The 12,342-nt window shown below is 38.9% G+C and overlaps 1 protein-coding gene across 22 annotated transcripts in view; it reads left to right on the top strand.

Annotated features, from left to right (window-relative positions):
- Positions 1-12,342, top strand: part of AHI1 (Abelson helper integration site 1) — a 218,305-nt gene that overhangs the window by 35,431 nt on the left and 170,532 nt on the right. For all 22 annotated transcript variants that reach the window (XR_001360698.1, XR_001360699.1, XR_001360697.1 and 19 more), the window contains 3 exons: positions 3,871-4,100; positions 6,121-6,227; positions 10,492-10,610. Coding sequence is in view for 19 of the 22 variants with exons in the window: in XM_014533846.1 (XP_014389332.1) it covers positions 3,871-4,100; positions 6,121-6,227; positions 10,492-10,610 (456 nt within the window). In the remaining 3 variants the exon portion in view is untranslated. The remainder of the gene's footprint in view (positions 1-3,870; positions 4,101-6,120; positions 6,228-10,491; positions 10,611-12,342) is intronic.

Raw genomic sequence — 12,342 nt, 5'->3', positions numbered from 1 at the left:
GCAGGCGGGGAACGTTGGAGTCCTCCGTCACTGAAGCAAGCAAGCCTCATGTTCGCTTCAAGCTGCCTGGCTGCCGGCCACCATCTTGGCTGGCAGTTAATTTGCATATCGCCCTGATTAGCCAATGGGAAGGGTAGCGGAGGTACGGCTAATTACCGTTTTCTCTTTTATTAGATAGGATGTACCCACCTTTACTCTGTCCATCTCTCTTAGCAAAGAAGTATGGGTGCCTTTAATCGCAGCCCTTTAATCTACAATCCTGTTAACTTCTATTTCTTACATCTCTTGACTCTTTAGTATCTTTCTATTTATTTTGCACTCTCATCTTAGAAATACAGCACATATACGATCTCCAACCACGGATCAAAAATGCAGTTTCAAAATACGTTAAAAAATGTGCATATAAGTAAGTGGACCATTGTAGTTCACACTCATGTTGTTCTAGGGTCAACGGCATGCTCAAATCTCATCTTTAAAAAATCTTTTTCTCAAGTCTTTCTGCCGTCCAAATACCACATCATTTTTCTTTCTACAACATCAAGAGCATCCTACACACAGTTGTCTTTACTTCAGCCCAGTTAGTCTGGCTTTTACTCCCACCATGCTATGGAAACCTTCTTCAAGAGGTCAGCAGTTATTTGCTAATTTCCAGATCCATTGGCCAGTTTTAGTTCTTACTCTCTTGCCTTCACTACAGTATTTAATTATTGACCAGTCTTAAAATATTTTCAATTTATGGCTTCTAGTGACAATCTCTTTTTTTTCTTTTTAGGACTCCAACTAATTCTCATTCTCTTTCTTTAGTTCCTTTCCTCTACCTATTCTCTATACATGTTTATCTTCAAGATTCTTTACTTGATTGTCTTCCCTGGTTTGGTGTGCTTATCCTGGCCTCTCTTGCCTTCCCTGGCTTTGAATCCACTTCTATGGTAATGACCTTTACCTCCCACTTTTTTCTGAGATTGACTTTCTATTCCACACTTCTGTCTGGATTGTGTCCAGTGGCACCTCAAGTCCAAAACCAAACTTACCCAAATTACTAAACTCTGTCTTTCTCTTTTAGTCCTTTTATACGATACTAGAGGCCCAGTGCACAAAATTCATGCACGGGAAGTATCCCTAGGACTGGCTGGTGATCAGGGCCGATCGAGGCCTTCCAGCTTCTGGTGGGGCCTTCCTTCATTCCGCGCCACCCCCTGGTGGTCAGCGCATGTCATAGAGAGTGGTCAAACTCCCGGTCTCTCAGTCGAACTCCTGAGGGGACACTTTGCATATTCACCTTTTACATATATATAGATATTTTTAATGACAGCCTTATCCCCGCTGTCTCCCAGGCTGGGACTCAAGAGTAGTCCTCATCTTTTCTTTTCTTTCCACCATTTATTTCTACGTCTAAGTAGTACTAAAGTCTGTCAATTCTCTCTCCTAAAGGGCTCACCATTCTATCATCCTTTTTATCCTCCCTACTGTGGTCTTCCTTAATTCAAGCCCTTGTTACCTTACCCTCCTCCAAAATCATCTTCCATAATGTCTTGATTTTAAAAAATCTCTGATTACCACTGCCCTTTAGAAAATGTTCTAGTTCCTTAGCATGGCATGACAGGCTGTCTCTCATTGGCCTTACATTCCTCTCTTGTGCACTTCCCATTAATGCTCTGCCTTATCCATACCATCTTTTGAAATATCATTGACATCTTTGGCATCTCCATGCCCTGTTACCTTTCCTATTCTCCCTATGCTTAAATGCCCTTCCTGCCCAGCTCACACAATAAACATTTCTGTGCCTTTTGTGAGCCATTGTGTGTTCATAATCATCCTTCAAAACCCAGGTCAGATTTCACCCTTTCTTGAAGCCATCTTGGTTTCCCCACACAACATGTAATATATTGTAATAAAGTAAGCTTTTTTCTTTATGTAGCTTTGAAAGTGATACTAATTTAGGACTCCTTACACCATAAAAATATTGTGAAGGATTAACTGAGTGAAGAAAGAAACATGGTGGCTAGAGTGAAAAAGGCAGTGAGGTTCTAAAAGAGGGAAGGAATACATACAATGAGTAGGCCCAAGTTGAAAGGAAGAGAATTGGCGATGCTTGAAAGTGGCAGCAGTATGGGTTTCTGCCCTTGTCTTCCACTTCTGTCTTCCTCGAGATCACTGTTACTTGTCATCAGTAGTATTTCTTTAGTAACTGTTTCCTACCTGGATAGCTCCGGGCCATAAAGATTTAACCTAAATCTCCTTTTTTAGTTATCTTCAATCATCAAAGACTTTTCTATGTATAATGGTCCCAAATAGGCCCACGCCCTCTCTCTTCATATACTGTTTTAATTTTGGTATGGTTTTTCTTTTCCAATTGTAACTTTTTGTTACAGACATCTGGTCTTTACAAATTTGTGTATCCTTCTTTTCTGTCCATGATGAGCCTGATATTTTCCAAAACCCATTAATACATTTGTTTTGATCTTGGATTCTACCATTGATTGTGTGACTAAAGCTACCATTGATACCAGCTTTGTTTTCCCATAAAAAGCTTCGTTTTTATTTTAAAGCTAGGGGCCCAGTGCATGAATTCATACACCTTGAAAGGAACTGTGGGCCACAAGGCTGTGGTGGGCACAGGGGCGGGTCTTGGCCCATCCTCCGAGCCCCTGCCTGGCCCCTCCTGCCGCAGCCCCACTCCCGCCGCTGCCGTTCCCATGCACTGATGGTGCTGGCAGTGGGTGCAAGAGGTGGCTGCTGGCCCCGATCGCCCCTCAGGAGCAGGGGGAGGTGTTATATTTCATGTAACATAAGTTCACTGAAAGTATTACTATGGTTAAAGTGTTTCTATTCTGACACATGTGCTTTGTTTATACTTGAAAACATGTTCTTTCACTTCCTTCATTATTAGTTTGGATTCATAGTAGTTGAAAATCATATTCTGTATTTAAGCAGCTGCTGAGAAAATTCATAGAATGTTATTCTTGAATAGCAACTGTATTTTTTTTTATTGACTTAATTTTCATTAGTTCTTAGGCAGTAATTAAAAGGATGTATTGTAAATCCCCATATTAAAAGATTAATGTATTCTTCAAATTCTAGTAACTTAATCTTTTAAAAGTCCAGTATTCCACACTCATATAGCACCTGTCTGTTGCTAGATTTTACCTGTTTTTACACATTGATTAGAATTGACATAACAGCTTAACCCTTAGAGTTAAGACTATAGCAGTGATAATAATGTTAATATTTTTAATCATCCATTATTTATAGGTAGAGATAATGAGAGTGCTTAATATTGAGTTGTCTGTTTTCTGGCATTTTAATCTTATTTTACTAAAGTATTTATATAGTAATTTCATTATGGCTTATAGGTCTTTGAGATCTTCATGTTTATCATCTGTATTACTAATATAAAGTTAATAGAGTATCCTATTATCTAACCCTCCACTAGTAAGTACTTTGCAAAAGCATATTCATAACCTAAATGGGAAATCATTAAAATTTCTCCCTGTATCTTATTTTTATGCATATTGTATTAAATGCAATATTTTACCAATTATTTGATGTTTATTTGTTTAATCAATGTCAAAAGTAGATAGATTTTACAAAGACAGACAAATACAGTTTTTAATTTGATAGTATAAATTATAATTAGTAAACAAATTCACCATTACGCTTGATAATAACTGTAAGACATAGCTTTGTCAAATGTAAAGAACCCCAGCCATCAAATATGTGATTAGATTAATTTTTAGTTACAAAATTTAAATTTAGTTTATCATTGTCACTTGCTTACTTACATCCCATTGGCTATACTGATTCCTAGAGAAACTTTTAAAGAAACTTGGGTCTTTTAGAAGCAACATATAACTTTTTATCCTTTTCCAGGATATGGAAAAATGAAATAAACAATACAAATACTTTAAAACTTTTACCTCATCCTTGTTTTGTCTACACGGCTAAGTTCCACCCAGCTGCAAAAGAGCTGGTGGTTACAGGATGCTACGATGCTGTGGTACGGATATGGAAAGTTGATATGAAAGAGGATCCTGCCATATTGATCCGGCATTTTGACACTCACAAGAGTTTCATCAACTCTCTCTGTTTTGATATTGAAGGTATGTCAGTGAACATATTCCAAATTAAAGCTAGTTGTATGAATAATTAAAATTTGCTTTATCTTACTAGGATAATAAATATTTAAGCATGAGAGGGAGTTTATGTATTGATGATTGTTTGTGTATACTGAGATTTATGCATATTTTGCAGATTATATGATCGACCTGGGCATAGATTTGGCACTGAAGGAGTTGTGTTTGTAATTTTAAAGGCATTAAGTTCCTAAACATTTAGATTTAACTAATCTTTGCTGTAACAACCAGTCATGTTTCAAATTTCATAAATATATTTTATTGGGTTGGTGATTATCTCCTTAGTACTTTTCTTAAAATGGCCTTTTAACTTAAATGGTAGAAAGAAGATGAAGAGAAAACCCCAAAAGAATATTGAAAATATAAATTTTAAATGTACTAACATTATTATTTTTTTTATTCAGAAGCATATAGAAGGGAAATTTGCAATTATTTAAAGGTTTATCTTAGTATATGAATAGTGTAGATGGTGATTTAAAGATATAAAATATAGATTATTTTATTAACTAAAAAAATAGAGAAATGTATTATATCTATCAAATAGTCACTTTCTTACATTATTTAAGACACTAGATATGTAGACTATAGCTATAATTAATTAGTATGGGATCCAGATTAAAGTTATATTACTAATGTACTCTGTTCAACTCTCAGGCTGTTAATATATTGGAACACCTTCAGAAAAGTCAGCCAACAATAGAAAGGTATCTGAAAACTGTGTCATTATAGAAGTAGCTCAGATTATAAGAGGGAGATGAAGAATTTCTTCATTATTTGGCTAAGTTGTGTTGCTCCAGTGGATAAAGATAAAGCCAAAGCTACAGAAGACAGATTTTCTTTGCTCAGAATTGGGAAAAAAAGCATCCTAATACATAGAGCAGTTTATCATTTGAGTAAGCTACTTTTTAAAATATGAAATTCAGTTTCTGAATGGCCATCTGTTCATAATGGTGTGTAAAACATTTCTGAGTGGGCATGAAATTGAACTTGATGGTATCTACTAGTAATGTTCCATTCAACTTTAAGGTGGGTGGACTTTAAGAATTAATGTTGCCCTGGGCGGGCAGCTCAGATGGTTAGAGCATCATCCCAGTGCACCATGATTGTGGGTGTGATCCCCTCTAAGGACACATGCAAGAATCAGCCAATGGCCCTGGCCAGTTTTGCTCAGTTGATAGAATGTTGGTCTGTGGACTGAAGGATCCCAGGTTCAAGTCCAGTCAAAGGCACATGCCTGGGTTGCAGGCTCGATCCATAGTGGGGGGCGTGCAGGAGATAGCCGATCAATGATTCTCTATCATCATTGATGTTTCTATCTCTCTCCCCCTCTCTCTTCCTCTCTGAAATCAATAAAAATATATTTAAAAAAAGAATCAGCCAATGAATTCATGAATAAGTAGAACAACACATCAATATCTATCCGTCTCTCTCCTGCCTCCCCATTCTCTTTTTCTCTCTCTCTAAAATAAATAAATAAATAATTTTAAAAAGAATTAATGTTAAATTGGTACACCTGTTATTTATTTTATTCATTCTCTGATCATTGAGTACCTGCTGGGTCTCAGGCATTATGCTAACAGTATGTATTAGAATAAAGGTGTTTTTCTAGGAATATAAAGCAGATTATGTAAATTGATAAAGGTGAGCAATACAGATACATATTGGATAATTCAGATAATTTGTTTGGCTTTGGAATTTGAGCAATATACATATGTACTATGATGCTCATTTCTTTCTGTATTAAAATCAGAGAAATCCAAAGGGGAAGAAATCATCAAAAATAATTCAAGTGGAAAGTTCATTTAAAGATAATTGGGATTTAAGTGTTAGCTCTGTTTGGTTTTCTGGCTCTTTAAATTGAAATATCTTCTGGTAATCCTAGGATTCTTTGACTGTTTTACTGGAATGCTTTTTCCCAAATTCATACTATTTCTCTCTACCCCTCTGCATAACATTAATCAGTGAGTAATTTTATTTTCTTAAATAGGTCACCACATGTATTCAGGAGACTGCACGGGGGTGATTGTTGTTTGGAATACCTACGTCAAAGTTAATGATTTGCAGCATTCAGTGCGCCACTGGAGTGTAAATAAGGTAGAAAACCACATTTCATTAATTAAAGAAATAGAAAAAACATTGAACAACACGGCCTTAAAATAAGGAAGGCATCAGGGCATTCTGTTCTCTCTTTTCAAAAAAATTAAGGTTTTGTTATTAAAAGTCTGTTATCACTAATTAATTACCATGTCTTTCTGATGGCTAATTGATGATATAGTAACTTAGTGAAAATTTTCTTTATTTTGGCCAGGCTTTCCTTTAATTTTCTTGAGCTCTAATTTGCACTGGCATTCAGTGCTTCATTACTGAAATTTATGCTTATATGTTATATTACATTACCATCTATAAGTAGTAATTTATGTTTCAATTTATTATTCCTCATAATAGATTATAACAGTTGTCCTTGTGTGAGGAACAGACACTGTACATGTAAAAGAATTTTCATGAACTTTAGTTAAGTCTCTTGAGTCTATCAGATCTGTTTAAGAAACCATCTATTCTATTTTAAATCATCAGATTCATGAATGATGGCTCAGGATTCATGTTGTAGCTTAATTTCACACAATGTGAAAAGAATTCTAATTACTTATGTATCTGCGGGATTGGCCAGTCCCTGAAGGCACCAGTTCCAATCATCTGAGTCTACAATGCAGAGTCTATTATTTTTGTTAAAAAGCATGTGTTTCTTTACCTCAGCGTATTAACCAAAAGGGAAATTTACCTTGAAAATCTGCAGCCTGGTGTGGTTACTTGAGACAGTCAGAAGCCAAAAGTCAGGAAATGAGCTGGACTTTGTACTTAATGCCCCAGGACAAGCCAGAGACTGCAGCTTCTTACTGGTTCTCCTCAGCCAGCCGTGTGAGGGATGCTAAGCTGTGTCCCTCTGTCCTTTAAGGTGAAGTGTCCATGTGCTGCCTTGATACAGAACCTGGGCTTCACAATTAGGCCTCTTCTAGTTTAAGCATGAGTTTCATAAAGAAAAATATGTGCTGGGGGGTGGGGGTGGCCAATGAGGAAAAAAGGAGACATACGTAATACTATATGTGATACTTCAAACAAACAAACAAACAAATAAATAAATAAAATATGGAAGAGAATATTACAAACACGAAGTCTGCCAGCACTTTCCTCGAATTTGTACCTAGCATTCGTTATACAGTTTTCTTTGTATTTTGCACATTGGCATCCGGGTGAGTGTTACTCCAGTTGCTGAAACCTCCAGCAGTGCATCTCCCCCCTCAAATGGTTGTTGTTCAGCTCAGTAAAACCTCCATCCAGTGTATCAGTGTTTGACTTTTCCTGCAACTTTAAAAAAACAGCTGCCAGCAGGTCTTAGTGTCAAATAGCAATAGCAGAGGCTCACCTGGATTGTAGCAGTTTGGAGCCTACCTCTGCTGACACCAGCCCACCTCTGAAGAGGATACCCTCTAGGACAGTGATGGCGAACCTATAACACGCGTGTCAGAGGTGACACACGAACTCATTTTTTTGGTTGATTTTTCTTTGTTAAATGGCATTTATATATATAAAATAAATATTTATAAATCTTTGTTTTACTATGGTTGCAAATATCAAAAAATTTCTATGTGTGACACGGCACCAGAGTTAAGTTAGGGTTTTCAAAATGCTGACATGCCGAGCTCAAAAGGTTCGCCATCACTGCTCTCGGAGAAAGGGGCAAAAATCAATATGCAGTCCTCAAGGGGGAAGAAGGATAATTTGTAATTCTGCCAACGCGTTAAAGCAGACTTCTCGTCGATTGTGGACTTTAGTCTAAGCAGTTTTGCATTTGTAATTTTTTTCTTCCTCCTGGTTTTTCAAACAAGAAGGACCTTTGGTTATTATTCTAATTAATGCCAGGCTTGTTCAGGCAGATTCTTCATCAGAGTTTATGTATTTCTTGACATGATTAGTCCGGCGTCTTCTATAGCTGCCTTAAGTAGCTATAAGAAAACACCGAAAATTACAATCTAAATTGTAATTATTTCAGAATATTTTGCTGATGATATATCTTTTCAAAACAAGTGGAAGTGTGTGAAGAAATAATCTGAGACTGAAACAGAACTTGAAAGTTAATTCTGCACTTTGTTTTTTTTGTTTGTTTTTTTTTATTAAATCTTTATTGTTCAGGTTACATTTGTTCCTCTTTTTTTCCCCCCCATAACTCCCCTCCTCCCAGTTCCCGCCCCACCCTCCGCCCTCCCTCCCCACCCCCTGTCCTCATCCCTAGGTGCACGATTTTTGTCCAGTTTCTTCCCGCATCTCCCATTCCCCTTTCCCCCCCAAGAATAGTCAGTCCATTCCCTTTCTATGTCCCTGATTCATTATAATCACCAGTTCATTCTGTACATCAGATTATTTATTCACTTGGTTCTTAGATTCACTTGTTGATAGATGCATGTTTGTTGTTCACAATTTGTATCTTTACCTTTTTCTTCTTCCTCTTCTTAAAGGATACCTTTCAGCATTTCGTATAATACTGGTTTAGTGGTGATGAACTCCTTTAGCTTTTCCTTATCTGTGAAGCTCTTTATCTGACCTTCAATTCTGAATGATAGCTTTGCTGGATAAAGTATTCTTGGTTGTAGGTTCTTGGTATTCAGCACTTTGAATATTTCTTGCCATTCCCTTCTGGCCTGCAAAGTTTCTGTTGAGAAATCAGCTGACAGTCGTATGGGTATTCCCTTGTAGGTAATTGAGTCTCTTTCTCTTGCTGCTTTTAAGATTCTCTCTTTGTCTTTTGCTCTTGGCATTTTAATTATGATGTGTCTTGGTGTGGTCCTCTTTGGATTCCTTTTGTTTGGGGTTCTCTGCGCTTCTTGGACCTGTAAGTCCATTTCTTTCACCAGGTGGGGGAAGTTTTCTGCCATTATTTCTTCAAATAGGTTTTCAATATCTTGCTGTCTCTCATCTTCTGGCACCCCTATTATTCTGATGTTGGTACGCTTGAAGCTGTCCCAGAGGCTCCTTACACTATCTTCGTATTTTCGGATTCTTTTTTCATTTTGCTTTTCCGGTTGGGTGTTTTTTGCTTCTTCGCATTTCAAATCTTTGGCTTGATTCTTGCGCTCCTCTGGTCTGCTATTGGGTGTAATATTCTTTATTTCAGAGCGTGTATGCTTAATTTCTAGTTTCTTTATCATAGCATCGAGGGTCTCATTAGTTTTCGTGAGGCTCTCCAGAAGTTTATTGCAAGCCCTCAAAATTGCGTTTTTTAGCTCTATATCCTCCATTTCTGTCATGTTTTTTTGTCTCCGCATTTTTTATGCTTTCTTGGTGCACCCTCTAGTGGTCTTTGTGCGCAGTCTTGTTCTAGTTGAGCCTTGATTGTTGTAGTTAATACTAGAGGGATTTGACCACCAGGCCGACTGGCTGTGTGAATCAGCTGTGTCTGCCGCGGAAAACTTCTGTCCTCTGGGGAGGTGCTAATCTAGCCTTTGCCTGAGGCGATCTGGCAAATGGCTCTGCGCAGGGCTTGGGCGGGGCGGGCTCAACAGGGCGGGCGGAGGGAGCCGTTATGGTGCCCTCAGTCCTGTTCCCAGAGGCTCTGCTTCTCAGAACCCCCGGAACCGCTGCAAACCTCGGAGGGAAAGCTGCCTTCCAACTGATGCCAGACACTCCCGCTTCTCCCGTTTGGGTCCGAGTCCCCAGCGATTCGCCCGTATCTGGAGCTCAGAGTCTGAGACTCCCCCCTGACCGAAAACGACAACCGCGCTCTCAGCCACCAGCCCGCTTTGCGCGCGCACCTCCGCACCTGAGTTTTTTCCACACTGCGCCTCCTCTGAGCCTCGGTGTGCTGTTATTTTTCCTTCTAGTTGAAGAGTCTCTCCTCAGCCAGCCTTCCTGCGGTTCTGGGTGATGTCCGTTCCGTCTTTTAGTTGTATTTTTGAAGTGGTTGTTTGCGGCAGCAGTCTGCGGTGTTTACCTATGCCGCCATCTTGGTCTCCTAATTCTGCACTTTGAATTTACAAAAAAAAAATGGAAGCTTTCTGACATGATGATAAACAAAAAGTGCAATGTTAAAAGATGTGTTTATAGGAAGTGCTTCTTGTTTGGGAATATACTACCAAGACTCATACTAACGTGGTATTAGATAACAACCAAAAAATACATTTCGTCAGCTTTATTTTCAACCTTAAACTGAAATTAACGGGAATCCTTTTAAACAATTTTAAAGCATCCTGTATAGTATAATTAAAACTTATAACTTAAAATAATTTTTACTTTTGTACTTTAAGAAGGGTTTAACATTAGACAAACTTTACAGTGGTAATATATAGTCCTTTTTGTATCATTTTAGGAAATTAAAGAAAGTGAGTTTAAGGGGATTCCAATAAATTATTTGGAGGTTCATCCCAATGGAAAACGTTTGTTGATCCATACCAAAGACAGTACATTGAGAATTATGGATCTTCGAATGTAAGTATATTTCACTATTGACAGGTTAAGCACTCATAGAATAAGTAATGAATTAATTCATATTTATAAAATATAGCTGTGATTCTCACCTAGACAGTTTTGTCCCTCAGGGGACATCTGGTAGTGTCTGGGGACATTTTTGAATGTTGTTTCTCTACCTAATGGATGGAGACCAATACTGCTAAGCATCCTATACTTCATAAGATGGCCCCCAGCAACAAAGAATTCTCTGGCCCAAAATGTGAATAGTTTTGATGTTGAAATGTAGTTAGTTCGTTTTTATTTTCACAATTTAAAAGAACTTCTGTCATGGAATATCTTTTATCTCTATGATACTGATATAGCATAGTATTATGGTACAATGTCATAATTGAATGGGAGGGCTTTTGAATAATTCATCCTTGTTTTTTGTTTGTTTCTTTGTTTTATTTCTGAAAAAGGCCTATGAAGGGAAATACCTTTAACGTAAGAGGCAGAAGTAGAGTTCTGGGAGAGTCAGCATGGACTTCTGGTGTGCTTTTGTTTCAGTATTGAGTTCCAGCAAAACAAAGGGGAGGAAGCTATGTTATCAGATTTCATTATTGCTTTTAGAAAGGCAAATGTGGCGATCTATATTAGTTTATTTTGCAGTTCTCCTTTTAGGGCTAACAGGTAAGCCCTTAAATATTTATGTAGAATTGTCCAAGACACTGGCATGGGTGCTGGTGGAGCATGATTAGCAGAAGTAGCTCATCAGGAGTTTACAATCTGGATGTACTGCCTCTAGAATGATGCACAAAGCATTTAATTAGGTTAAACTGAGATCTTCTAGGTCAGGAATCTGCTTATTCTTTTTTCTATACGTAGCACCCATACTGTGCGGCAGACAGCAAGTAGTCAGTATGTTATTTTCATTAATCCTCCCCCGAGGATATTTTTTCCATTGATTTTTTTTTTTTTTGAGAGAATGGAAGGGAGGGGAGAGAGACACAGAGAGAGAAACATCAATGTGAGAGAGACACATCGATTGGTTGCCTCTGGCACATGGGCCAGGGATCGAGCCTGCAACCAAGGTATGTGCCCTTGACTGGAATCAAACCTGAGACCCTTCAGTTATAGGGTTGACGCTCTAACCACTGAACAAACTGGCTAGGGTCTCAGTATCTATTTTTAATGAATATAAATATACTAGAGGCCCAGTGCACAAAAATTTGTGCACTCGGGGGGCAGGGAGGGGGGTTCCCTCAGCCCAGCCTGTGCCTCTCGAAGTCTGGGACCCCTCAGGGGATGACCACCTGCTGGCTTAGGCCTGCTCCCTGGGGGATAGGGCCTAAGCTGACAATCAGACATCCCTCTGGCAGCCCGGCAGCCCTCGGGGGATGTCCACTTGCCAGCGGGGAGCAGGCCTAAGCTGCAGTTGGACATCCTTAGTGCTGCTGAGGACCCAGGAGAGGCTACCACCACCACCGCTGTACTGGCAGCCATCAGCCTGGCTTGTGGCTGAGCAGAGCTCCTCCCATGTGGGAGCGCACTGACCACCAGAGGGCAGCTCCTGCATTGAGCTTCTGCCCCCTGGTGGTCAGTGTATGTCATAGTGACCAGTCACTCCCAGTCTTTGTGCTGTTAGGGTCAGTTTGCATATTACCCTTTTACTATATAGGATAGAGGCCTGGTGCACAGGTGGGGGCCAGCTGGTTTGCCCTGAAGGGTGTCCTGGATCAAGGTGGGGGTCCCGCTTAGGTGTCTGGCCAGC

This window comes from Myotis brandtii, unplaced genomic scaffold, assembly GCF_000412655.1.
Source record: "Myotis brandtii unplaced genomic scaffold, ASM41265v1 scaffold123, whole genome shotgun sequence".
Lineage (NCBI taxonomy): Eukaryota > Metazoa > Chordata > Mammalia > Chiroptera > Vespertilionidae > Myotis > Myotis brandtii.
Note: the sequence above shows the minus strand (reverse complement) of the source record. Positions and strands in the feature narration are given on the sequence as shown.